The sequence below is a fragment of the Macrobrachium nipponense genome, chromosome 47, assembly GCF_015104395.2.
Source record: "Macrobrachium nipponense isolate FS-2020 chromosome 47, ASM1510439v2, whole genome shotgun sequence".
NCBI lineage: Eukaryota > Metazoa > Arthropoda > Malacostraca > Decapoda > Palaemonidae > Macrobrachium > Macrobrachium nipponense.
Window position 1 is genome coordinate 30956820 of NC_087222.1, and position 27478 is coordinate 30984297.

Genomic DNA, 27478 nt, shown 5'->3' on the forward strand with positions numbered 1-27478 from the left:
TTTCTGATGCGTCTGAGAATAATATTTGGTCGGGGTTCCGAATAGCCAGAGGCATGCCCTCGTTTTTCTCTAGAAGACCAGCCACCACTTTAGGTGATTCTTTACCTCTAAGGGAATTGAGAAAGAGTCCGTCAAGTGCCCTTCCTTCCAATTCCATGTTTTTCTTAAGAAGAATTGAAGAGTGCGTAGGTGAAGTCTCCCTAGGGAAATGAACTGCTCCAGAGAGGAAAGGGTCCCTAGAAGGCTTAACCATTCCCTCGCTGAGCTGCGTTCTTTCCCTAGGAAGTTCAAGGCTTTCTGTAAGCCTCGAAGGAGCCTTTCCTGGGAAGGAAAAGCCCGAAAACCCCGAGAATCCATCCGAATCCCCAGATAAACTAAGTTCTGGCTGGGGATCATCTGCGATTTCTCGAGGTTGACGAGCAATCCTAGCGATTGAATTAGGTTCAATGTCGTATTCAAGTCCTCCAAACACTGGCTCTCTGATTTGGCCCTGATGAGCCAATCGTCCAGATAAAGGGAGATGTTGATCCCTTTTAGATGAAGCCATCATCTGGCCACATTCCTCATTAGGTACGTGAATACCTGAGGGGCCGTAGACAGGCCGAAGCACAAGGCCCTGAACTGAAAGATCTTGCCTTGTGTCACAAATCGGAGATACTTCCTCGACGATGGGTGAATGGGAACATGGAAATAAGCATCCTGAAGGTCCAGGGAGACCATCCAGTCTCCAGGACGCAGAGCTGAAAGAACCGAAGCAGACGTCTCCATGGAGAATTTCTTCTTCTCCACGAAGCGGTTCAGAATGTTCACGTCTAGCACAGGTCTCCATCCCCCTGAAGCCTTCGGGACTAAGAAAAGGCGGTTGTAAAATTCCGGGGAGTGAGGGTCCTGCACTATTTCGATTGCTTCTTTGTTCCACATCGTCTCCACCGTCTGAAGGAGCATCTCCCTCAGAGCAGGGTCCTTGTACTTCGCCGACAGTTCCCTCGGTGTTGTAGACAAGGGCGGTCTGCCTTGGAAAGGTATGATGTACCCCTTCCCCAGAACAGACAGATTCCAGGGGTCGGCTTTCCTCATGGCCCAGGCTTCTACAAACTTTAGAAGTCTGGCACCTACCGGTGTTTGGAGGACCTGAGTCCTACTTGGATTTCTTGAACGGACGGAAGGAAGACCTTCCTCGTTTATCAAAGGTCTTTCTTTTCGTTGGGGGTCGTGATGAGGAGCCTCCACGAAAGGGCACTAGAGGAGTACAAGAAGTTTTCTTGGCAACTGGTACTGCAGGGCGATTCTTCTTGGTAGACTGGACCAGGAGATCCTGAGTTGCCTTCTCAGATAGCGAACGCGAGATGTCCTTCACTAACTGAGAAGGGAACAGGTGATCAGACAGGGGAGCGTAAAGCAGAGCTGATCTCTGAGTAGGAGAGACAGCTTTGGCAAGAAAAGACCCAAAAAGTGATCTCTTCTTAACCACTCCTGATCCGAATAAGGAGGCAAGTTCTCCCGAACCATCTTGCACTGCTTTGTCCATGCAGGACAAGATACTATGAAGAACCTCGGGGTCGAGAAAGTCCGGATCCCGGGTCTTTTTAGCCAGCACCCCAAGGGACCAGTCCAGGAAATTAAAAAACTTCCAAGATGTGGAAAAGTCCCTTGAGGAGCTGGTCTAACTCGGACAGCTCCAGGAAGCTTTTGCTGAATTAAGGGAGTGTCTCCTGAAGACTCCACTAACCTCGAGAAGTCGATTCCGCAGAGGAGGGAGCCATCAGACCCATAGCTTCTCCAGTCCTGTACCAAATGCCTCTCCTGCCCGCAAGCTGGAAGGAGGAGAGCAATACACCGTTCTAAGTGTTCCTTCTTCGTGCTCAATCCAAGCATTAAGTGATTGAAGAGCTTTCTCATAGAGATCGCAGGCTTAATTTTCAAAAATGAAGAAGACTTGGGTGTCTTGGTACTTGAAAATAGAGATCTAGGTGAAGGAGGAGCTGCCGGGCTCAAAGAGTCTCCGAATTCTTGTAGCAAAAGAGAAGCCAAGACCTTATAATTAGAGAGGCCTTCACTAGTTGGAGTCTCTTCATCTGATACATCCTCTAATTCAAGAGTAGCAAGAGGGGAACGAGTCCTTTTCGAAGACTCGTCTTCTGGAGGACCTTCTCACCTCGAGGAGAAATACTTTCTAGTTGGAGAACAGGAACTGCCAGATCTTAGAAGTTTTCTTCTCTTGCATTTCTGAAGTATTCTTCGAAATCCCCTGAGAAGTCGAAGTGGATACAGTCACTTTCGAAGGTCCAGCGTACGTCTGTTGTTCCATTGCTGAAACAATACGAACAGGAGATAACCTACTAACAGAAGTTCGGTAACAAGGAGGCTCTTCTCTCTTGTCTGGTGTCTCACGCCCAAGAAGTGCCTCGCGCCTGGAAGGAGATACACTTCCGATTGAAGAATCGCTACTAACTGGTGCCTCGCGCCTGGGAGAAATCTTGCGCTCGGTTGGCGCCTCACGCCTGGAAGGAGCCTACGTAGAACGAGTCTGGACTGAGGAGAACGTTCCGCTTCCTTATCCATTAAAGAGCGAGGTAAAGAAGAGGAAAACTTGGATCTCTTGATGGGAAGAGACGCATCCTTCCTTCTTGGAGGATCTTTGGAGAGTACTCCAACTAGAGAAGCGATCTGATCCTGCATATTACGAAGAATCCTCGTCGTTTCTCTATCTTTGTCCAAAGGAGGGGAAGGAGAACGGTCCGGTGTAGGATCCCACGAATCAGCAGGAAAGAGCAACAAACTTCAAGCTTTCTTCCTGTCCGATGGCAAATCCTCCGGAAAACGCTCAGGACTCGAATCTATACGAGCCGCTTTCCAGGACCTCTTCAAGGGACAGGAAAGATCCGTGGATCTCCATCCTCTCTTGGGAGATGAAGTCTCCGAAGAAGAGAAACACTCACGGAGAATGCTTTTACTATAGCGATCTCTGGCAGTCTGAGGCGTAACAGAACCTGCCGAAGGGACGTCTGACTGGTGGGGATTCTCCACAACCTCCGTACAGCTTTTGACATTCCTTCTCCTCTGGGCTTGGGAGCTTCAAAGAGGTCCAGGCCTGGGAGCGTTGTGGAGCCGGTCAGACACCCCCTCCACTGCACTAGGGACACTTATGTCACTCTCCACTGCACTGTTCACTGTACATTCACTTTGCTTACCTTCCATTGCCGCCATCTTAAGTTCCATTTTCCTAAGAATAGCTTTGAGATGTGTAATCTCCGATGTAGAATCCGCAGGATCTACGAAAGGTGAAGGGGCTGAAACAGGAGTAGAAGGAGCAATATTCGTAAGAGGAGAAGAGGGTACAATATTACTAACCTGATCGCTACATCTAGAGCTAGGCAAGGTTTTGGAGGAAGCCTTCCTCACCCTGTCTCTTTCTAACTTCTTTAAGTAAGAAGTTAGAGATTTCCATCCTTCAACACTCAAACTCTCGCATTCTTGACAAGTGTTATTGAAAGAGCATTCATACTTCCTACAAAATTTACAAACAGTGTGAGGATCCACCGAAGCTTTCGGCATTCCCACCTTGCAGCCCTCATTCACACACATTCTCACAACATTTCCAGAGTCAGACATCATGATGTCCAAACCAATTCCAATCAACAGTCCACAAAAGCGTATGCCAGTACAACGATCCAAATACATCACCAAAAAAGCCAATACGAAGATCAACTGCGATGCAAAAAACGAAATTCAGCCAGAGGAACTAACAACGATGTTGTCAGTACCGGCGACAGAGAAAATTGATAGAAAACGGGAATGGTTCCTATTCCTGCCACCCAGCGGCAGGTCGGTAGATTACCTGACCTACCTGTAGTGTGCGCGCGAAATTCGAATTTCTGTCGGACGACGGAGTCTAATAGCTAAGTATATATCTGTCAGGTAAGTTGAATGTATAAAAACTAAAATTATTCATGTAGAGAGGAAAGACATTCACCACTTTCTGAGATAGAAATCTATAATTCTTTTCAGATGGAGGCATAAAATTATATAAAAAAACAATCATGTAGAGATATAGTTTCTCGGAAATAACACATCCACACTTTAGAACTGGAAATTCATGAAAAATTCAAACTTTAATCTTCCCGGAAATAAATTTTTTGATTATTCAAATTAAGCTTCATTGAGGTACAAACATTATTTCTAGATATGTTACCCACCTGACTTCCACTTTCTCTCTCACTGGCAATGCAAACAATTCCAGTGGATCCTTCTCCGATCTTGATGAAATTGTCCAAATTAAACCTGGGATCGCCTGGACTGACAACCATCTGAAGAGCTGCTCGAAACTGTCGAGAAAAGCAAGGAAAGTGCATGATATTGCTACAGCCAAGACACTTTGATGAATAAAACTTTGAAGCTGTCAATTTTTTGAGTATCTCTTCAAACAACTAGATAAAAAATATTACTATAGTTGGGTTGGAATATAAAATTTTGGTCAAAGGCCAAGCACTGGGACCTATGAGGCCATTAAGCACTAAAAGTAAGAGGGTTTAAAGTTGTAACAGGAGTAAAACCTCGTAGTTGCACTGGGAAACAATTTTTGGAGGGTGGGAAATCAGATGGTAAAACAAGAGAATATGAACGGAGATACAGTATAAGAAATGAGCTAGGAAAAGAGGAGATGCTCCAAAAACCCTTATTCGCGGACTTGTGCATTGGCGCATCTCTCTCTAGACCATATCTACCTATTATTCGCCAGAAATTCGCTTATTCACAGTAGTTTTCTATGATAAATATCCACAACTTCAGTTTTTTTGTGGAAAAAAAAAAAAAAAAAAAAAAAAAAATTTTTAGTGTTTTTATAGGAGGTTCCAACTATTCACGGATTCTAAATATTTGCGGGGGGTCTGGTACACATCCCCGCGAATACGGGGGGGGGACCACTGTAATGCCTACTGTGCACCACGTGAAGTGCACTGATGGCAATACCACCCTACGGGGTTGAAAAAGTTAAAGTAATTTTGGACTACTTTGAATGAATACTTTCAAAAGCAATCATTATGCATGACAACAAAACTATATTCAAATTGCTATTCAGGAATAGTGAGAAATGCAAGCTTCAATTAAAATCCTAACTATTCTTTGAGTGACAAGACTAAAGCTTCAATTTCCTCGTTTTCTTTGGACCATCAAAAACTGATTTCAGACAAGTTTCCCATGTCCAGGTCATTTGCTTCTTGTTTTTCTTTGCTTCTGCATAGTACAATGTTTAGCCAACACATGACAAAAATAATAGCTACCTGTTCATGGGATAATCTCTGTTGGTCATTCTGCTTGGTGGAATGGTGCTGGCTTGAATTGGAGTAACCTGTGGGCGACTTTCCCGGCAGGCTTGTGGTGTTGTTGCCCGAGCCCGAACTTCCTCCGTTGTTAGCTGCGTCACCACTACCCTTCCTGTCACGTAAGGCTACTTGAGGTAGAGTTTTGTTGGAGTTTTCGTAACGGTTGCCGTTGTGGTCTTGCTGTGGGGCACTCGACTCCTTATTGTTCGGCGAGTTCTGTTCTGGGGTAGGAACAGGGGGCTGCGGAAGAGAGGAGGGGGAAGGACTTCGCTTTACACGACAGTTTGACAAGAAAAAGCGTTCGGATTCTGAAATTTATTCTTAGGTCTCTCAGGGGTGGGGTGGAAGGGTTTTGCTCTTGCATAAGAATATATAATGATTTCCATTCCATCTAATAAACTACAGCATTATACAAACTTCATAATTTGATGGTGAAAAAATGCTTCAAGAGATTTGTGCCCTATGTACACTGACCACTTGCTGTAGACTGAATTCTTGAATAGTGGAGGAAGACAGGAAGGAGCGAAAAGTACCTGACCACTATTGGCTACCAGCTATCATTTTAATAGTAGAAATGGTCACCCTAGCACTTACATATCTGACCAGCATCTTTCACCGCTATGAAATCATTGCTTTCAGATATAAAAAGATAAGAACAACGTAAGCTATGGCGACACCATTCCGAAGCCAAATACAAAATTCAAAATGGTAATTTTTTAAAGTGCCCTGAGGAATAAACATACTAATCAAATGACAGTTGTGATGATTGAATACAAAATATATTTTTTGGTTGGAGACACTACATATTTAGCTCTATTCTTCCCCACGAAAGTCAATCCATAATATGTTTTATTATCTGCCATTGGGAACGACAGCGGACCTCCAAAACGTGCAAGGACCATAAGGTTACCAGAGGTGCTTGGCAGTGGGAAATTGGCAACTCACTCCTATGAAGTAGAGTTTGAACTTAACTTAACTAGACATGTAATGTTAAAGAGTATTGAGCAAGCATCCACTTCAGAAAAAATTACTACAACCGCTTTGCATTTAACATAATGGGCCAATAAGTATTTCATTTTGCTTACTAACCAAGATGTATTCTCAGGGCACCGGCCTCGTAGCGATTAAAAATCATAAGGTTTATTTGAGAAAATTATTGTCTTGCTGCTTTCTCACCCAATAATCACAGCTGCCCTGACACAGACACTAGGTAAAGCAGCCATTAAATATAATCTACTGAGGAAAAAGATTTCCCATTAAGTGACATTATCAGAAATTGAAGCAAACTATAAACGAACCACTCGGCACCAACAAACCAAGCCATTCAAAGCTCACCTTGGAATACGTCTGGCCGTGAGGTGGGACCTGGTGGGGCGGAGGCTGCATCTTCTGCATGCCGTGAGGGACCGATTGCTGCGACTGTGGATGCTGCATCTGATCTTGCATGTGTACTTGGGGAGGAGGCGGATGGGGCTGGGAAGAAGGAGGCTGTTGCTGATGCTGCTGCTGCTGCTGTTGATGCATTAGATGTAGCTGGTTCTGTGATGTGTGATGAGACGGCGGTGGAGGGTGGTGGGGCGGAGGAGCACCGTGGGGAGACTGGTGAGGGGGAGGCAAGGGCTGGGGGCCCCGGACGTGCGAGCGATGCTGGGGAGGAGATTGGTGAGAATGCTGGACCGACTGGTTCGGCACTTGGTACGAGGACGGGTGCGGATGCTGTGATGGCGGGTACTGTGGCCCATTGGGATGCTGGTTCCCTGGGCCACCAGCTTCGGGAGGAAGCTGAGCTGGTGGTCGTCCACCCTGGAAGGAAGACCTCAATCATTTCCTCAGGAATTTAATGTAATCAATATTCTAGTAACAGCAGGAAGGAAGAAACTGTCATGCAATAAAGTTCCTAAAGTTTTTAGTTTTAATATAGCAATTCCCACTCAAATATTGTAATGGATTTCATTCAAATGAAAACATAATTATGTTTTTGAATGTATCAAGAATCTGACAAGAGTAGTATGTGGAACTTGGAAAGCTTAGACAAATAAAAAATGCAAAGTAATCGTGTGGATACTACAAAATGAAAGAGACAAAGGCAAACAGATAAAAGATAAGGTCTGAAGAAGGTGGTGGCATAAAAAAGATCTGCTCGAGTTTGAACGTTATCACCTGACTGTACAGAAACAGAAATTTTACGTTACTGATAATTACACATTTTTCATTTGGAAAGAACCTGGATCAGACTTTCCCATCTTCATTCATATCTGTGAAGTACGAAAAACTCTGAAGAATGTTTTAAGTTTTATGAAAACTTTACAGATTCTTCCTTGTACACATACACACAAATACACACACACAAGGTTATAGTATACTTTCTTTAGAGGCCATCAAAATTAAGGGACATGTACATGCACTTTGCTATTAGAGTGATCACGTTCAAAGACATTAGTGCACAAGTAACCACAAGCATTTGTCAGGGAGAATAGGATTATTACAAAGGAGAATGGAAAGAAATATAAAGTTTAAGATGCTGAAAGGGATATTGAAAGTTAGGAAAGGTTTTCAAGGGGTAACAAGAAAAAAAAACTCCCTGTTGCCATGTGAAACATTGTTAAGAGACAGTGGAAAGTTAAGATGGAAGAAAGAGAGTATAAATGGAGATAAATAAAAGGAATGAAAGGGGTTCTGCTAGGAGCTGAAGAAAGGCTACAAAGAACCTCAAGCAATGTAATACGTGGTACACTATATGTAGTACTACCCTCCTACGGGGTACAAAGGAGAAATAGAATGAAGGATTGTGTCACTATGTGAGTGCCCATTGAAACAAAGTGAATGTGTGAGAGGCCATAAATGCAAGAACAGTGACAGGGTTAGTGGAAGGCTGTGTATATATGGAGAGGAATTTAGGTGTTATTAATCCAAGAAGCAGAATTTGACAATGCTGACACACCAACCCAACGTATACCCATGTCCTAGACTCACATGGAAGTAGCGTTCCCTGTGGCTAACTGACTGAAGGTGGCGCTGATAAGCAATCTAGCAAAATGAAGCGGAAGATTACACAATAAAATGGAGTGGTTACATCACTGTTTCAACTGAATGTAGTAGCTATGAGAGTTGAGCATTTGGAAAAAGGAAAACATTAGTCGAAAGAGATTTATAACGATCATGTTTTAAGGAAAACATAAGTTCAAATGAGATTCATAATGATCAGGCTGCAAAACATCAGTTATTTTTAACGTCTTCTAAAAGCCGTGAGCATCTGTTCTTCAACTGTTACGTGGTATCTACTACAGGCATTCAGCTGACGTTTACTCGTGACAATTTCACAGAAAATGCTGACGACAGAGTTCTTCTGATCGAGCTTTGTCTGTTTTTGGTTACAATTCCTTGAGTCCTCAAAATCTCAACACAATACACTTTGTCAGAATGTGTTCAAAATAAATGACACCTACTTTAAAGGCACTGTACTCTGCTCCCTGCCATCATCATGAAAATTACTATTCATATTAATGTACATTTAAGTTGAGGATGAAAATCTATAATCAGGAACTTTAACAAAAAAAAAAAACTTATAGGGTAACGGATCAGAAGCTTGTTCAAAATTTACGTATGTATGTAATCCACAATATTTGTAATGTAAGATATCACTTATGGATGTATAAGTAATGAATAAGAAATAACATGAATTAGCAATATCTAAAGAAAAACAAAATGACAAGGAAATCATCCATGACTGTAACTTAAGGAACACATTTGGCTATTATGCAAATATGTAGAGGTACACCTTTATCAAGTGTAACAAAACTAGAGACTTTACTTTGCTATGACAATGCATGAATGATGAGTTAGTGTAGAATGTTTCAAAGAAATGCTTCAATTCTACACCGTATTTAAAAGACATTTCAAACGAGCCTTAGCTGTTTCGGCTACCCACAGGGTATCCTAAAATTTGGAGAGAGGTACCAAGACCTTGACTCGTTGTTATGACAACACACAGGCTAGACTCCTTCCCAACATGATGCAATCCCACGGGATTTTGTGACAAGTAGCGATAACATAACAGTACAAGATTATGCTTTAAAATGTAGGATGTCATGTGAAAAAGGCAGAGAGGAAACTCGTAGAAATGGGGTCTGTTGACTTTTTCAGGATATTTCTTGGGTTAAAATGGTAGGGCAGAGTTCTTGCAATCAACAAAATGGTAGGGCAGAGTTCTTGCAATCAACAAAATGGTAGGGCAGAGTTCTTACAATCAACAAAATGGTAGGGCAGAGTTCTTGCAATCAACAAAATGGTAGGGCAGAGTTCTTGCAACCAACAAAGAATTAGAATGATTAAGAAAAGGGGATAAAGGCTAACTAAAAGATCAAGGTATATGACTTTTTTTGAAATAGTCCACAAGATACAGAAACTATACAACTTTTTTCTAAGTTCTTCAAGATCAAAGTTCAGCCAACGCATTCTCCTGTAGATTCACTAGACGTAAAAACACATGCACGGAAACACTTGAAAAATTTACCACTCCAAAGTTCTGCAGATCATGTTTTAGCTAACTAATGAAAGAATGGTTTGTTACCAGTTTAGTATAATGACTATTTATTGGCAGGATAAAACTACAGTAGCTCAATATAGCACTAGAGGCAGGAGTTCCAGTATTTCAATTGAGATATGCAACTTTTACAATGAAGGACTGCTTTAGCTCTGGGTCCCTAGCGGTAAAAATCACTTTCCAGACCAACCTGTGGATGAGGAGGATGTCCGTTATGAAGATTCTGGTGTGGGGGTGGCGGCGTGGGACCGTGCTGCCCGCTGCTCCCGGCCGAGCCAGCGGAGGAAGGCCCAGAAGGCGTTCTCATCCCCCCGGCACCCCACCCATCCCGCCGAATGTCGGGATGCTGCATCCTTCCGTCCCTGTAGTCGAACCTGTCGTCGCCATTCACAGAATGGCCGTGAGGAGCTCCGGGCACGGGAGGCCCGTGCGGGCCGGGATGCACGGGACCCCCCATATTCTGAGGGGGGCGGGTCTGGGGCACGTAACCGGGGGGACTCTTCGTCTGCGCGGGACTGAGGGGATGGTATGGCGGGTGATGTGGCGGAGGTCCCTGCTGATGACTTAGATGGCCCTGGTAGTGACCAGGATGACTGGGGTGGGAGGGGTGTGTCTGGGGGTGGCCCGGATGCTGCAGGTGGTTTGTGTATTGAACATGGGGCCAGTTCAGTATTTCTCCCTCGTGAAGAGTCGGGGGCATGTTGTGTCCCCCCCAGTGCTCTCCACGCCGTAGCCTTGGGGGACTAGACGACCGCAGGGAGTTCGATCTTGCTACACTCGAGGTTTTGGGGAGGTTGGCAGCCCCTCCTGCATTGTTGTTATTGTTGTTTCCGACTCGGTTAACGTTCACGTTCGTCTGTGGATGTGAAAATAGTTTTTCAAAGGCGATTCTTTTGCATTTGCATGATCAAAATATATACAGGCAGCTCCCGGTTATCGGCGGACTCAGCGATTTCCTGCAGCATAACAGACCGGGTTTTGGTTATCAGCCCCATAAGCAGCCTTATGGTGCGCCATAAGGCGCCAATAATGGGTTATGGCACCATAATATACCTAACAGAGTTGCCATAATGGCACTTATGGTTCCAATAACTGGTTATCGGCACCGTCCCATAAATCACCAAGTTTCAGCTAACCCCGCCAATAACCGGAGACTGCCTGTACTTAGTACCTTACTTTATAAACTTTAAACTTAGAACATAGTAAGAGTAAAATGTGATCAACAAATCCTGAAACAGACACTACCCACTAATGACAAGTCGTCCTCTACATAATCTCTTGAGTTCTTTCACATCAGAAGATTTAAAAGACTTAATTCCCGTTGTGGCTTTTGTACTAGGAGTCAAATCACAAATTTTTCCCTTAATTGGCTTTAAATACCATGAGAGGGAGCATGTGCTATGCCACTCCCCAACTACATAAAACAAATACAGGCAGTGCCCAGCTTACGACAGGTTCGGCTTACGACGTTCAATTATAATCGTCATAAATTATTTCCAGGTTTATGATGCATGTTCCAGGGTTACGACGCTGATCTGACTCCAAAAATCCAAAATAATCAGTATTTGAAGTTTTTTTATGATAAATGCAATAAAAATTCAGTTTACATAGTTTTTAATACAGCCAAAGTAATAAAAGTTAAGATTTTCTTAGGATTTTTGACGATTTTCTGGCTTATGATGTGTCTCAAGAACGGAACCCCCATTGTAAGCCATGGACTGCCTGTAAAATCATTTGTAGAAGACCACTTAGATGAGGAAGCAAAACAAAATAGTATAGAAAAGATTGAAACAAATTTTTTAAGTGATGGTGTCTTCTGAGGGTCTAGGTATGCAAAATATGAACATTCTTTTGCTCCATACAAGATCTGAAACCAAATGTCCTTCAACAAATAAAAACAGGAGATTATTGGTGACTTCAGTGAATTGACATAAGTTTACAAACTTTGCAGATATATACTACTAATAATAAATTGCATATCTTATACCTGTGGGTTCCTGTTAGGATCTGCCAAGTTGAGGGTGGCAAAGCCACGAGTAAGTTTGCTGGCAGAGTCCTGGCCCCGTGAAACATCCTGTGGCACCTGGAAAACACGAGCCTTCGTTAACTACTCGGTTACACTTTAAGGAGGAGATATAGCAGGTTTTATTGCTGAATATCAAAGAAGCTGGTAAGCTGATAAGGGTAAAAAGATGCACTTGAGAACAATCCATTAATACACTAACCTCTAAAATTGTGCTGTCCAACACCTCGAGTCATTTTCATTTAAAATTGAAAAGTTAGGTCACCATGCCAGCTTTTTTATGAACACAGCAAATCTTGAGAATAATTTGGAATTTTCCTAGCATACAAACCTTCATTCTTTAAATGGGATTTAGTCTCCAAATGTGAAAAAAATCCCACGTAAAGAACGAAGCTTCGTATTTATGTGGGAACTAATTACAGGCAGTACTGGTTATCGGCGGACTTGGTTAATGGCAATCCTGTTTTACAGACTAGCGTTATAGAATCGGCAACTTATGGCCCTATAATGGGCCGAGTTTTGGTTAATGGCGTCATAAGGTGCCGAAAATAGACTTATGGCGCCATAACTCACCTAACACAGGCAGCATTAACCGAAACTCGGCGCAAGCGCCATAAATGCCCACGTTTGGGTTAATGGCAGTTTGTGCTTATCTTCATCCTGCCGAGAACGGAACCCGCACCAATAACCAAGGACTGCCTGTATCATTACTATTAAATGACATAATGGCAAAACAGTTATATACAGTGGTCCCCCGTATTCACAGGAGATGCGTACCAGACCCCCCCGTGAATATAGTTAGAACCCGCGAATGTTTGGAACCCCTATAAAAAATGCTAAAAACAGCCTATTTTGTTAGTTAACACTCAAGAAAAATTTTCATAATTGGTTAATATTTTTATCATAAAAGTGCATTTTATGATGAAATGGATAAAAAAAACAGGAATTTGTGGATATTTCTCAAAGAAAAATACCGCGAATAATGCGGGGAAACGTTCGCGAGAGAAATCTGCGTATGTGTGAGTCCGCGAATTCGGAGAACGCGAATACGGGGGTCCACTGTAATACCTGAAAGACTTGCCAGCATAAGAGATGAAAAAACAAACTGAGAGAGAAAGCTAGAAAATCTAAAACAAAAGACAAAAACCAACTCATCCGCTACTCTTCTCATACTAAGCTTTGGAATTTCTTTATGATTCATTTTTCCCCATGACTGTTCTTTCCCGACTGTTCTAGCCCATCTTCTTTCTTTTTATCTGTTTATCTACTGATTTATCCTTTTTTTTACTTTTCTAATGACTTATCTCTTCTTTCTTTCTTTCTGTAACTCCTATTTCTTCTGTAAAATCTTTCAATGAATGCCATGTTCTTTGGAAGGCTGAATTTTTTGAGTCTGTTATCCCTGCAAGCTTATTTCATATGAATGACAGTTTATCCTCTGCATAATAATAATAATAATAATAATAATAATAATAATAATAATAATAATAATAATGATAATAATAATAAAGAAGCATGAAGTCTTAGTTGCTCCCTTTACCTTTTTCCTTTCTCAGTATCTCTGGGGGGGGTTCCTGAACCAGAGGGGGGCGGAAAGGGCGTGAGACAGCTTTGCAAACAGAAGGGGCCTACGTAGTAAATTCTATGGGGGACCTTGTCCGCCTGACCCCCTAATCCACAGCTTTCTGTCTTTTAAACTTTATCCTCACTCCCTCAACTTTGCTTCTCTCTAGCTGGGATGTCAATTTACTTGACATTTACAGTGATTCAGTTTTTGCCTCCAAGTTAAGATATCCCAAGCTCATATTTTGAACCTTCTACACAACGTCTTAAGAAGACATTCCTCACTAATACAGCCCTGAAACTCTGTAAATAGAGCTTTCTTGGTCTTGCTAAATTCCGTAATAACTGAAACGACACACGAATATTCTTGTATTCTGAGACAGAACCTTATAGCACCAAGAATCGAAAATTTAGTTATTCATAAAAATTTTAAAACTCTCGCAAAATTGAGATAACTTACACCAAATTTATCTTGACCAATATTTGATCCCAAATTGTGAAAACTACTTAGGTATAAAAATGGGAGGAAAGTGATGACGCTTCATAAGAAAAATGAAATAGTATTTCTAAGAAGATACTCTTTGGAAAAACTCTCTCTTTCCATTTTCCTTAACCTGAAACTTATTCTATTCAGCTTTTCAACTCCATTTCACTCTCATTTCATGCAATCTCTCTCTCTCAGTAAAATAATACTATGCAGAATCATTTTCAACCAGAAAGGAATGATTTCTTAACGGCCAAACTCACCTTCATATCAAGCATATCCACCGGAGTGATTTCCAGCGGATCCACGAGCGGAATGGGACGGCACTTATCCAAGGCGTTGGAAACAATTCCCTGCCACTGAGGCGGGAGTCCAACGTACCTGTCGGATAAAAGTTGCGATGAGTTTTGTAATCGGTATCACAGTATGGAAACAAATCAACGGTACCATATGCTACTGACATGTACTATGATAGACTATTCATACAATTCTGGAGAGTGAAACTATGTAAGTATGCTATCAAAGGTCAATTCTTTACCCTAAGAATAACATTAATTCATCTACACACTGATAAAATTATGTTATTCATTACAAGAAATGGAAATTTCAGTAACGTTGCTCCATCTGTAATCTTTACATCATGATATACTTTTCTCCATAAAATGTAGAATTTATTCTTTAGTAAGCAACATCATAAAAAAAAGGTAATGAAAACTGAAGAAATGACATTAGTACTGTGCTCTACTGTAATTAAAATTCCAAAAAATGATAAAGACACTAAAATATAGCAATTTCTTATAAGCACTTTGTTTCTTAATAACATACAAACCTCTGTTCTTTAAGCACAGGCTAAATCCCTAGGAAGAGAGTTACGATTTGTATTTTTGTAGGAACGAATGGCAAAATCCATACTTTCCCAGCACACAAAACCTCAACTTCCTTATGTAGGAATTTAGCTTCTATGTAAAGAACAAAGGTTTGTATTTATGAAGAAGCAAAGGCAACACATCTAATAATAATCCACAGATAAAACAGAGAAGAAGAAGAAGAACCACTTACTTTTGTTCATGGTGATCAAACCCAGTATGGACGCGGTGTTGGAAGTTGGAAGGTCCGGATATTACGACTTTCTTGTTCTTCTTTTTAAACATCGTTCCCCCGTCTCTACACCTGTCACGGGAGAGAGAGAGAGAGACAGAGAAATGAGCGGCTAGGATACACGTGCAGAGGAACATGACCCTGGAACCTCATTCATTCATTCACAATATGTCAAGCACCTGCCATTCATGTATTGCATAAAACGGAATATAAAATTTAGGCCAAAGACCAAGTGCAGGGACCTACAAGGTTTTTATCGCTAAAAATTACGTTGAAACGATTTTTAGGAGGGTGAAGAACATACGACGCAAGAAAGGATATGAACGGAGGAATGCCAAAAGGAACGAAAAGGGTTGCTGCTAAGGGCTGATGGTATGGTATAAAGAACCTTTGTAATGACTAAAGTGTACTGATGCCCCTAAACCTCCATGGGGTCACGTATTACAGTTTGTGAGCCAAGCGTAAAAGAATCCATTACAACTTCTTCCTTTCCTTTCTCTCTCTAAATCTTCAAACTGCTAACCCTTTCAGGCAGAGTTAACAGAGTACAGTGGTCCCAGTATTTGCGGGGGGATGAGTACCAGAACCCCCCGTGAATAGTTAGAATCCGCGAATGGTTGGAACACCTATAAAAATGCTTAAAACCTCCTCCTATTTTCTTAGTTAAAACTCAAGAAAACCCAACTAAAAATTTAATAACCCGTTTTTTTTAATAGTTTTATCACAGAAAGCGCATTTTATGATGAAATTGATAAAAAAACAGGAATTTGGGGATATTTCTCATGGAGAAATCCAGTGAATAGGCGAATTTTCCGTGAATAATGGGGGGAAATGTTCCAGAGAGAAATCCGCGAATCTGGAGAATGTGAATATGGAGGATCCACTGTAACTAGGACACTACATTCTGCGATTGATTCTTTTCTAGACAACTTACAGTTAAGAGCAACTCAGCGCAGTAAAGTATATTTCCTAAAATAACCTGTACCATACTTTACACTTAACATACTTTACAAGATTTGCTTGATAAAAGTATCACATCTAAAATGATAGCATACCGAAAAATTATAATAGTGTAGCTGAAACAGACAGAAATACATAAAGCTGAGTAGTTACTGTACATGTGTATGTATATATAAATATAGTGCCTATATGCAATAGTAATGCTTATATAAGCCTGCACTACAATCTAATAGTTACAAATAAGAGCTCAAGTGCTATACCCTGCATAAAAACTTCCTACATTTCCCAGTTAATCCCGTCAGATATTTACATCTACACAACACAGTGCGACAACACCACAGCTGTAGGGCCTTAGACACTAATGGACCTTATCAATTGACGTTACCCAGTTCACAGTGTAATGTTACATTAGCCGTCCCTTGTAACATGACACATATAACTTCATTGGACACTGGTTATGATCTGGTTTGAATAGCCCTCTCTTAATGGGTTTTGAAAGACAAACTGTACAAATACTATTAATTTATGCTAATTTTGTAATGCCCAATACCTTTTAACATATGACAGGTATAGTATTTTTTGTGCACATTTTCAAATACATAAAAGGCTGCAGAACAGACTTGTGTCTTGAAAACAAATGAAAAGCAAGTTACACTAGAACTTAAGATAAAACAGGAGAGAGAGAGATAGAGAGAGAGATAGAGTGAGAGACGGATCTGGAGAGAGATAGAGAGACGAGAGGAGGAAGAGGGGAGGATTTTATTTAAACTACAGTCCCTTTATCTTTAGATGAGGTAAAGATAGCTACAAGAAAACTACAAGTTCATCAAAAATTGTGTGTGAGAGAGAGAGAGAGAGAGAGAGAGAGAGAGAGAGAGAGAGAGATTTAAACTACAGTCCCTTATCTTAGATGAGGTATTGATAGCTACAGAAAACTACAATTCATCAAAATTGTGTGTGAGAGAGAGAGAGAGAGAGAGAGAGAGAGAGAGAGAGAGAGAGAGAGAGAGAGAGAGAGAGAGAGAGAGAGAGAGAGAGAGAGTTATTTCCTGTTTGTTTGCAAAACACCAAAGGTATATCTTATCATACCTTCAGCCATTCATCATAAACAGATTCCTAACTTTAGCTACCAGTATCTCAAGGTATAATCCAAAGCTTTTACATTCTAAAACTGCATGAAATAGAAGCCAGGGGACTTTATTTCTCAGTAAATATGAAACTTATGAAAGATCCAGACAAACTTGATGCAAACTACGAAAAGTACAGGAAAGACATTCCCTTCTTTTTAAAAAAAACGAATGCTTGACATAGCCACGGAACACAATGTAAACCCCTTTGACATAAACGTAATATATCAGTGTGGCCGAGCGCTAATTGGCTTCACATTCAGCATCAATGACACAACAGGTATAAGCCATAACTCTGTTAAGAGAAGCAGACCTACAAGTGCTGTAGCGACAAGCGCCAACCCCCCCCCCCCAAAGACCAAACACGCCAGGGGGGGAAAACACTGTAATAGCTCCGTAATCTGAATGCCTGTCGAGCTGTGAAACTGTGCTTTTCACTTCCATGTCGATCAAACGCCCTAAACAGTAATGGGGAAGAGTTAGCAGTCAACGCACAATTATAATATCCATAAAAGTTACATTCTGCAACCTTCAATATCATGGGCAGCTTCAGTTTCGGGAAAGAATCAGAATTATAATATGTATCAGAGGCACTTGTGCACTTCATAAACATTTTTGAACAACAGAATATAAAACATAGGTCAAAAGCCAAGCGCTGGAACCTATGAGGTCACTCAGCGCTGGAAGGGAAATTGAGAGCAGAAACGTTTTAAAGGTGTGAGACGAGGAAAACCTCAAAGCAGTTGCACTACGAAACAATTGTCAGGAGAGACTGGGAAGTAAGATGGAAGAAAGAGAATATGAATGGAGGCACAGTAAAAGGAAGGAAAGGGGTTGCCGCTGGGGGCCAATTGGATTTTCTGAGGAACTTTATGTAATGCCTCCAGTGCACTGAGAGGTGCATTGATGGCACTTCCTCCTTACAGGGTTCATACGCATCTTAGGCTTTCAAAGGCTGTTGCCAAATATTTGACAGATCACTATAGAACTTAAGAAATTCAAACACTAATTCTTATACAGGCAGTCACTGGGTTACCCTGGATTCAGCTTACGCTATGCCGAGGTTACGATGCTCTTCAAATATACACATATAAAATTATTTCCATGTTGCAACACATTCTGGGTTTACAACCCCAATCTGACAGAAGAAATATGGCTCCAAAATAGCAGAACGGATAAAATTTGGAGCGTTTTTTTTAATGAAAAACTCAATAAAAATGCAGGGCATATAATTTTCAAGACACCCAAAGGATTAGAAGGAAGGTTTTCCTAGGATTTCTGATGATGTCTCAGTATACAACACTACACTAGAATGGAAGCCCCGTCCTGAACTGGGGACTCCCTGTAATGCATCCTTTTATTCGCTGAAGTAAATATAACCGAGTATACAATACAGCTTACAAAAGGCTGTCAGGTGACCTCTTCAGCACATGTGAATATCCGTTACATAAAACTGCTTGCCTAAGACGCTCATTATGTTGCGAGTTTGGAAACAATACAAGGGTCTCCACATGCTACTCTGTGCTCAGCAAGACACACTAGAGTTACTATAGGTTTGCCAATATTAGATGATTGAGAGGATATATGTTTAATGAGTATGATACCCTCTGCTATTATGACTGCTATGTTTATTGTTGGCCAAGATAGTTTTAGGCATTGTAGAAAGTGTTAAAATAAATTCTGTCAGTACAAAAGCAACAGAAATAAGAACCAGGTGTGCTGGTATACTATTTGCTACAGCCAGGGCAAATGGAGTGACCTTTGCCAAACCCTCTCTAGGGTACAACTAATGTTCATAACAGCACACATTAACGACGGGACGTGTTCAAGAACAGAAAAGACAGACATGAATAAATATCATAACCATAATAGGTTACAGCCACCATTAAATGAGACAACTGTATATAAAAAACTGAGTCACTTTCCAAAGGTCACAGATTTTTAAGATATTGTGGATGAGTGAAAAGAACCACTTTAGTACGACCTAATATGCACAAGCTGATGTTATAATATATACGAGTCATCTTCTACATCAGGGGACACATAGTTACTTAACAGGGGGACATTTTGAAATAAGACTTGAGCCTTTTTACGTATACCAGGGAAGTCCAATCCTCTTTTCTTGATGTTCTAATCCTGTGAAAAGACCATCCAACCTCAAATATTTTTCAGTCTGGCCCCAAGAAAGTCAATGACAGTGACCCACCAGTCTGATTTGACTGGAATCCAGTGTCCAGGGGGTGGAAAATGGATAAGGCTTTCAAAAATTGAGGTGGTTTGATAATGTGATTTAAGACATCAACCACACTGGAACCCCAGAAAAAAAGTGCTATAGACAAATATTTTATGTGTAGCAGTCTGGTTACATTATCTCCTTACTTGACACCTAGACACATGATACATCATTGGCGATGACTAGGGCAAGAGGACTGTACTTTCCGTGACATTCATAAATGTTTACACAAAAAACCATCACCACAAAGAACCACAAAAGGGTAACATACAAGAAGAGAGCCATTTACATAAGCGACAAACTTCACCAGAATTTTTTAGCAGCTTTCTTTCAAGTTCCTCTCAATTAAACATTCTGTGCCTCTTCTCCTGAAGACACAGATCAGTGTCAAGGTCGATAAACCAGACAAATCTAGTAGAGTGTATGACATCCCTGTGACTTGCACTTGAGAAGCATCAAATGAGAAAGGTCCCTCATTCTCCTGGGTGGAGTAAAATGGAAACTTGATTGTATGGTGACAATAGTTCACGAGGACAGATTGTATAAGTGATATGAAAACTGGAAAATGCAAAATTCAGTGCTGAATAGGTAAATTTAAGGTGACAAAGAGTCAAAGATAATCCTATGAAATTTGTTCATAAATAACTAAGGAACTACCCAAGTTCAAAATTTTGTCTCTGCTATTCCACTTACAAGAACTGCATAAAAATCTAGAAGGAAAGCAATAAGATATTCTGAAATTGACAAAAACCACAAACATCCATACCATAAAATGCACATTTCACACACTCGCATGTTAACACAGTGATCTGATAACTTCGATTGTGTAGCAAAAATTAGCCTTCAACTTGCTAAGACCACAGTTGGATATGTACTGAATTTGCAACATGATCATTCGCAGTCAATGCAATTACCACTCACTTTCTCCAGAGCTGGTGAGTTACTGTACGCTCCCGAGGACACAAGGTCGGTTAGACTATTTAAGGATTCATACTGTCAGTGCTTGCAAATGATCGCATAGCAAGCTCATACCAATATTGCATTCATCTTGAACATGACTGATGTGGAGAAAGATGAGTTGTCACTTACACAGAGGAAGTAGGATATATTTCTGTACTTGTGAAGTAATTTATCATCCTCATCTTTTGCTTGGCTAACATTTTAGATGTCACCATTTCTAAATATTATCTGAAAGTGAATACACACAGTCCCTGGTTTACTGGGGGTTCCGTTCCTGAGGGCGCGAAGATAGCTGAAAATAGTGCTTATCCCTAGTTATCAGCGACTATCGGAGGAGAAAATTCAGTTATCGACATCGCCACAAGAGCGCCATCATTTTAAGGAAAAACTAACACAAGTTCATGTTACCATGATTTTTAGCAGCTCCCATGACAATGATTATGGTCTATCAATACAAGCTATATAGGTAAAGCAAATTGAATATGACAAGATAGCCAGGTCCAGCTTTTAAATAATTTAATATTGTTTGATAGAGATAAGGAGCCTCTACAGATACGTACCCAACTCCAAGGGACAGAGAGATAGATATAGAGCCTCTACTGATACCCCACTCCAAAGGACAGAGAGAAGAACAGTACCTTCTAATAAATTAGGTACAAATTACACAAGACACTACAGAATCTAGGCCAAAGGCCAAGCGCTGGGACCAAAGAGGTCATTCAGCACTGAAAGGGAAATTCAACAGTAAAAGGATTGAGAGATGTAACAGAGGGAAAACCTCAAAGCAGTTGCAATCTGAAGCAATTGTTAGAGAGGGTGGAAAGTCAGATGGAAGAAGAGTATTTAGACGGAGGTACAGTAAAAGGGATGCTGAAAAGACCTTTAGAAATGCCTACAGTGTACCATGTGCGGTGCAATGATGGCACTAACCACGTACGGGGAACAGATTAGGTGTAGGACACTTTTCTAGGACTGAAAACTCCCTTGAAAAGCGAGGGTCAAGAGAGGACTGAGGCCGTTAAGGAACAAAGACGGAAAGTCCTGTTAGATGGTCCATGTAGCACGAACACCACGATCAACAGTAATACAATGACACCTCAGCCTAATGATACACTGGGGGTCTGGTTCAGTAACGAAGACCTCTCTATTACAGCCTATGCTTGAACATCCTATAGATATACAGCTAACAGCAATACGTACCACATCATTCCCAACCTAAACTAACCTGCACTACCCACTTAATACGGCGATTCGGTTTGGTGGCGCTTGTGTGGCGATGTCGATAACTGAATTTTCTCCTCCAAGCGCTGATAACTGGGGATAAGCGCTATTTTCAGTTATCTTCGCGCCCTTGGGAACGGAACCCCCAATAATCTGGGGGCTGCCTGTATTCACTTTCTGATAATATTTAGAAATGATGACATTAAAATGTTAGCTGTGCAAAGAATGAAGATGATAAATTACCTCATAAGTACAGAAGGCCATTACTTTGAGGGGTTACTAATATGACTGTCCTGGGAAATACTAGGTTAAGGAAGATCTAGTTAGGCTGGTGACCTCCTCAATGTATTGTTTTTTTATTTTTTATTTTACTACTTATCTCCCCACTAAGGAAATATATCCCATTTCCTCTTGAGGTCCTCGAGCTTGTTAAGAGAAAGCAGTGCGTCTGACCCCCACCCAAGACACTTTATATTCACAAAACTTTGTTTCACTAACCAGTTTTATATAGTTTTTTTCAGAAGCTAAATCTAAAGTGGCATGTGGCTGCCTTAGTATTACCTACTACAGTAGCAAAAAAATGACATACATGAATCTACTCGTTCCATGAAAAAAAAAAAAAAAAAAAATAGGCTTTTCGAAATCTCGCCAAACCTTTTCCTTCGAAAACTAAACAGGTTATATGCACTTATTCTACGTAATAAAGTTTAAAAACCAGCCCTTTGGAGAAAATACATACTAGTACTGAACATCTCAAGAGGACAGGAAGCAGTGATCATTCACTAAACATGAATACCGTACTAGCCTTAAGCTATGGCCACAAACCCCAATAGTATATACTTTCACCAGTACCAAAGATGATTGAATAAGATGTACCTGAACCAGGAAATAGATATTTGCTATTCTGTAACAACCTAAGTATGGAATACATATAGCAGCAGGCTGAGCATATCGACCTAATATGCAATTCACTTTGTCACTCATTTAATTATATTTTCATCAAAGTCGTATTATTATTATTATTCTTTTCTAATACGCGATCTCTTCTTTCTGTGTATCCCCTTATCCTCCGATCCCTTAACAATGAACACCACATTCTTTGGAAGCTTGAATTTCAAGCCAATAGGCCGTGTGTGTGTGGGCCTGTTCCATATGAATAGGGCTCATCTTTTGAATAATAATAACATACAACTTTGATGCATGACCTAATAAGGAAACTATCATCTCTCATTCCTGTCGTATCTCTATGACAAACGTCCCGAGTTATGTAGTTGCATTCGCCGAGTGGGGCCTGTACTAAGATTGGTCGCATTTACTTTTCTCTCTATAGGCTTCATCACTTCTGAATTCTAATGCAGTTCTTGTGAATACTGCTTTTTACTCATCTTCAGCATGTGGAATTAGAATGGTGACTGGTATTACGTATTTCAATCATCAAATGTCCTAGTTACCTGATAATTTACAATTAGGAATTAAATCATAAAAAAATTAGACTAATAATCATGTTTACCAGTTCATAGTGTATTGCTACCCTCATACGATTCTGTTTGCATTCTAATACATTTGTACCTATTTATTAATTTACTATTTTTTTTTTTCCAGTAATGAATCTCTTCTTAGTGATTCCCTTCACCTCCTCTTACTTCTTTCTAATGAAAATCATATTCTTTGGCCCCTATGGGCTAGTTCCATTAGTTTGCCTTCTGAATATAATAATAATACTAACTCGAGGGAGTGATACAAAATGATCAAGGCAAAGATCCTCTGGAACTATGGTATCAGAACAGGTAGTGATACGTGCATATAAACAAGATGTGAAGTTGATTGACAAAATCAAGAGGAGAGTCATTCACTGATGTCACAATACCATGGGACACCAGAGTTGAAGAGAAAGAAAGGGAAAAAATGGATAAGTATCAAGACCTGAAAATAGAAATAAGAAGGATATGGGATATGCCAGTGGAAATTGTACCCATAATCATAGGAACACTAGGCACAATCCCAAGATCTCTGAAAAGGAATCCGGAAAAACTAAAGGCTGAAATAGTACTCTAGGACTCCTGCAGAAGTGTGTGCTCCTAGAAGCAGCACACACACAGTAATAACAGGATGCAACCTGGAACGCCCCACACTATAAGTACGTACCACCCAGTTGAATTGGAAGACTGGTAGACAAAAAAAAAAAAAAATAAAAAATAATAATTAATAATGTTTACCATCTCATAATGAAGTAAAGTATCTATGCAACACCACTTTCCAACCTAAACATTCCTAACAGCAATGGAAAACTGTCCATCTTGCCATATGACCACAGCACATTATGAATGACATATGTCACATGGCAGTCTACCTAACCAAACCTATCCTAACTAAATCTAGGAACCTTTAATTGTCTAAAGGTTTGCAACCAGCATTCCAATACCTGGAGAGCTGCCTTGTTCCAGGACCACTGCCCTTGATTAATGAAAAGTCAAACACACTCACAAAATGGGTAGAGACTCAAGAACTTTACTGTAAAGATTTTAAACTATTACATTTTATTCATCTCTCTGCAGAGCCCTCTACTATATAGTGTCAAAACTGCCCCAGAGACTAGTACATCAATAACATTAATCTATTCTCACCTAGACTGTGGGGTGCTACTTGGCCCCAAAAACCTCCGCGACCTAAAACACTGCGTCCTTTGTTACAGCTCTCTGTAGTCATTAATAGGCGTCTCTCCAAGGAAGTGATACGATCTACACCATCATTGTTTAATGACTTTACTACATTGAAAACAGATGCAGCATGAAGCAACATTCACCTTAAAAAATGTAAATTCAAAAGTGGCAGTGACTCTCGACCTAAATTCAATGCTGCTACGCCACTTATACATAAGCACGCTCGTGCTACTTTTGCACCAATTCTCAATTTACTGGAGCATTTTATGCATGTCTTAAATCCTTGTAAAAATACTTAGGACAAGTATTGCACTAAAATCTACGGCAAATTTACCATTACCGAGATATTTATTGATGAATACTCTGGCCCACTTGGGCTTTCTCCTAGTTGTTTGTTTAAACTTCCACAATCAAGTCAGACCTCTGTGCTTTGTGGGGAAGGATGGCTAATAATTTTGAAATTCTTTTATTTTCATCTGTAACTTGGGTTCATGGACAAGGCTGAAATCTGATTGGTTATTTTGTTTAATTTACACCAATTAAGGGAGACTGAAATTACAGCTTTGCTTAAAATAATCTAGCAGAGTCCATAACACCTGCTCCTTCTTTCTTCGTCGAATTTAAATATGTCAGACATTCATCCTGATAACAAATTACTACTGTAGTTTAAAGATAATGCAACCCCTTCTATCTTATCATTATACAGAACAACAGTGGGAAACTTAGGTTTTGGGGGTGGGTTATAAAAATAAATGAAATTCATGCAAGAATGCATTTAACCTATCCAAATCTATGGTGCTGGCTTTGGTAATTCTACAGAATAGTTCCGCACGGACTGCAAGGAATGTAACCGCAGCTACGACATCCACTAGGGATTGGGGCGTCCAATGTATTTTGCCGTGTTTAGTACTGGCCCCTGGGGGTTAATTAGTCGTCCGAATAAATATTACTTAAAATTCTTGTTCAGGACGTAAAACTGCATAGAAAACCGCAACTGCCATAGTCTGGGCTGCCATGGAATAGTACTGTAGATCTACCCTGGCTTCCTAACTGACCTTGGGGTTCACCTTTCCTGCATTCCCACCTAACCTAGGAAGCAAGTTCCTTCCCTGGTCCCGTACTAATAAAATCTAGGTTACTACCATGTCCTTACTTCCCTAGGGCATAATGTCCCTTGAAAAAACTTTTTATGAAACCTTACCTTAATCAGAATCAGAACCTGCAGAAGTATAATTCCACCCTTCCCAACTTCCCAAAACTACAATTAGGTCATATTACCGAAATGGACTTCAGAAACGTAAAAATAAAAATTAAATAATACACAGTGCAGGAGTTGGGCTATAAAATGTGTTTCATGTAAATCTCAGTCATTTCTGGAAAGTAGATACATCAATATCAACTGCAGTACATGTTAGCGTCTCGAATGTACGCAATATGACCTGTGCCTAGGTTTCCTCTGATTAAACCTGAACCCAATGACTTTAACCTCACTGGTTTTGGATAAAGCAATCAATTTATTAGTTATTTTTTTATTGTGCCAGCAAAATGACAAGAGAGGATGTGCCCAAATGTAAACTCTGCACCCATTGCTAAAATTCTACAATATCTTAAATTTTATCGTCAATTTTGGGTCTCTGAGGAGCTTTGCCTAACCTGGCTAAGTAACCATGGGAAGGTTTCAGTTAGGATAGGTTGCACATGTTAAAAGTTCTACTAATTCTTAAATTATTGTTAATTTAGGGGGTATGGGGACCTTTGCCACCCCTGACTAGGTCAAGACACAGCACCCTAAGTAAGATTAGGTTAAGGGAAGGTTTCACTTATCCTAGGTTGTAGGTTTCCGCAGCTAAAACGTACTGCCCTGAGATGGTACCCTACGCCAATACATGTCGCTCTATATTCAACAAATTGTTTAATGCGTACTTTTGTCTATGGGAACCACCAGAGGAACAATGGCCCCCAAGGCTAAGTAAGCTCAGGTCACAGCACCCCAAATTTAGGGATAGGTTAAGGGCTGGTTAAGTTGGGATGAAATAAAAGGTGTTAAAAGATAAGATACTAAGTAGCCATCTTTAACCCCACGATGCACGAGGTCGCAATAATATATACAAGAGATAGCCTATAATTTAGGATTCCGTTAATAAGCATATTAAAGAGTTAAAACCAATGCAGAATAAACTATAAAAGGTAAATAAATGGTATCTGGATAAAAATAAGACCAGAAAATACAATAAGACCAAAATTATGTGGAAATAAGGCAGAGTTAATCCCTAAGAATCGTAAATTATAGGATAGGTAAGGTATACTAAAGGTGTATAAATTAAGCTTGTTAAGCATATTAACATAAATCAAGCTTGTAAATAAGTATATTAATTTGATAAAAACAATGTCAAATCAACACAATCACATAAAATAAGTTTAGGTCCAAATAAGACCAGCAAATACGACAACAAGACCAGAAATAAGGCCGAAACACTCCCTGGGGCCCTACAGGTAAATCACAGCCAATGAATGGAAGTCCCCCCTTTTTTTAGTAATACAATTCCCATTCCTCCTTTCACACTTCCACAGCATTTCCCGATTCCCAGCCGTTTCAAAAGCGCATCTCGAGGGCTATTTAAAACCCGGGAGAGAGAGAGTGGGAGAGGAGGACATTGAAATATATAAATCACAGCACTTCGAATAATACGCTTTTAATTAAACCACCCTCTCTCTCTCTCTCTCTTTTTGAGATACCTGTCGTCCCGCCCCTTAATTACGGCGTTATTCCACACACGACGCGTCATTAGCGACGCCATTCGACACTCTGGTCATTCCCGCACCCACTGCACTTGGTCCCGCCTTCGGGAAGCACTCCGTCGGGGAGGAATTACCTCGGAAAAGCGAGAAAAACACGAAACACAACATCAGACAGACGGCGCCATGTTGATACCTGTCATCCGGGACTTTCCTTCCATCAAAACAGGTGGGGGTGGGGGGGTCCCCGGGGGTTCTTGTGTTTGTGGTGTGTCGGGGGTGGGGGGGGTGGGGGAGGGTGGGGCGAGAGGCCTGGAACTCTCACCTCCTCTCTCATGCCCTTTTAGGGAATTTGAATTGGCATTCCAGGATTTATTGAATTAAGCAAATTATTTAATAGACGCCATATAGGCCTGAATCCTCAAAAATACCATTGTTAAATGACTTTCGGGGGGATGGGGGGGGGAAGACCAAAATTAATGCTGCTCTTCTGCCTCCTCTTCTCCTTCCGCTTAGGAATTCCGACTGGCGTTTCCACGTTTTTAACAT

The 27478-nt window shown here is 40.7% G+C and overlaps 1 protein-coding gene across 3 annotated transcripts in view; it reads right to left on the minus strand.

The window, feature by feature from the left end:
• The window catches only part of LOC135204834 (serine/threonine-protein kinase PAK mbt-like), a 48768-nt gene extending 21596 nt beyond the window's left edge, over nucleotides 1–27172 (minus strand). The window contains exons 1-9 of one of the 3 annotated variants that reach the window (XM_064235042.1): nucleotides 27067–27172; nucleotides 14994–15104; nucleotides 14198–14315; nucleotides 11852–11947; nucleotides 10055–10720; nucleotides 8295–8348; nucleotides 6657–7124; nucleotides 5280–5561; nucleotides 4197–4325 (exon numbers count right to left, since the gene is read on the minus strand). In XM_064235042.1, the coding sequence (XP_064091112.1) occupies nucleotides 4197–4325; nucleotides 5280–5561; nucleotides 6657–7124; nucleotides 8295–8348; nucleotides 10055–10720; nucleotides 11852–11947; nucleotides 14198–14315; nucleotides 14994–15085 (1905 nt within the window). In that variant the 5' untranslated portion in view covers nucleotides 15086–15104; nucleotides 27067–27172. Of the gene's footprint in view, nucleotides 1–4196; nucleotides 4326–5279; nucleotides 5562–6656; nucleotides 7125–8294; nucleotides 8349–10054; nucleotides 10721–11851; nucleotides 11948–14197; nucleotides 14316–14993; nucleotides 15105–26929; nucleotides 26962–27066 lie in introns of those variants that run through there. The other 2 variants (XM_064235040.1, XM_064235041.1) reach the window with 2 other exon arrangements.
• Between the last annotated feature and the right edge of the window lie 306 nt (nucleotides 27173–27478).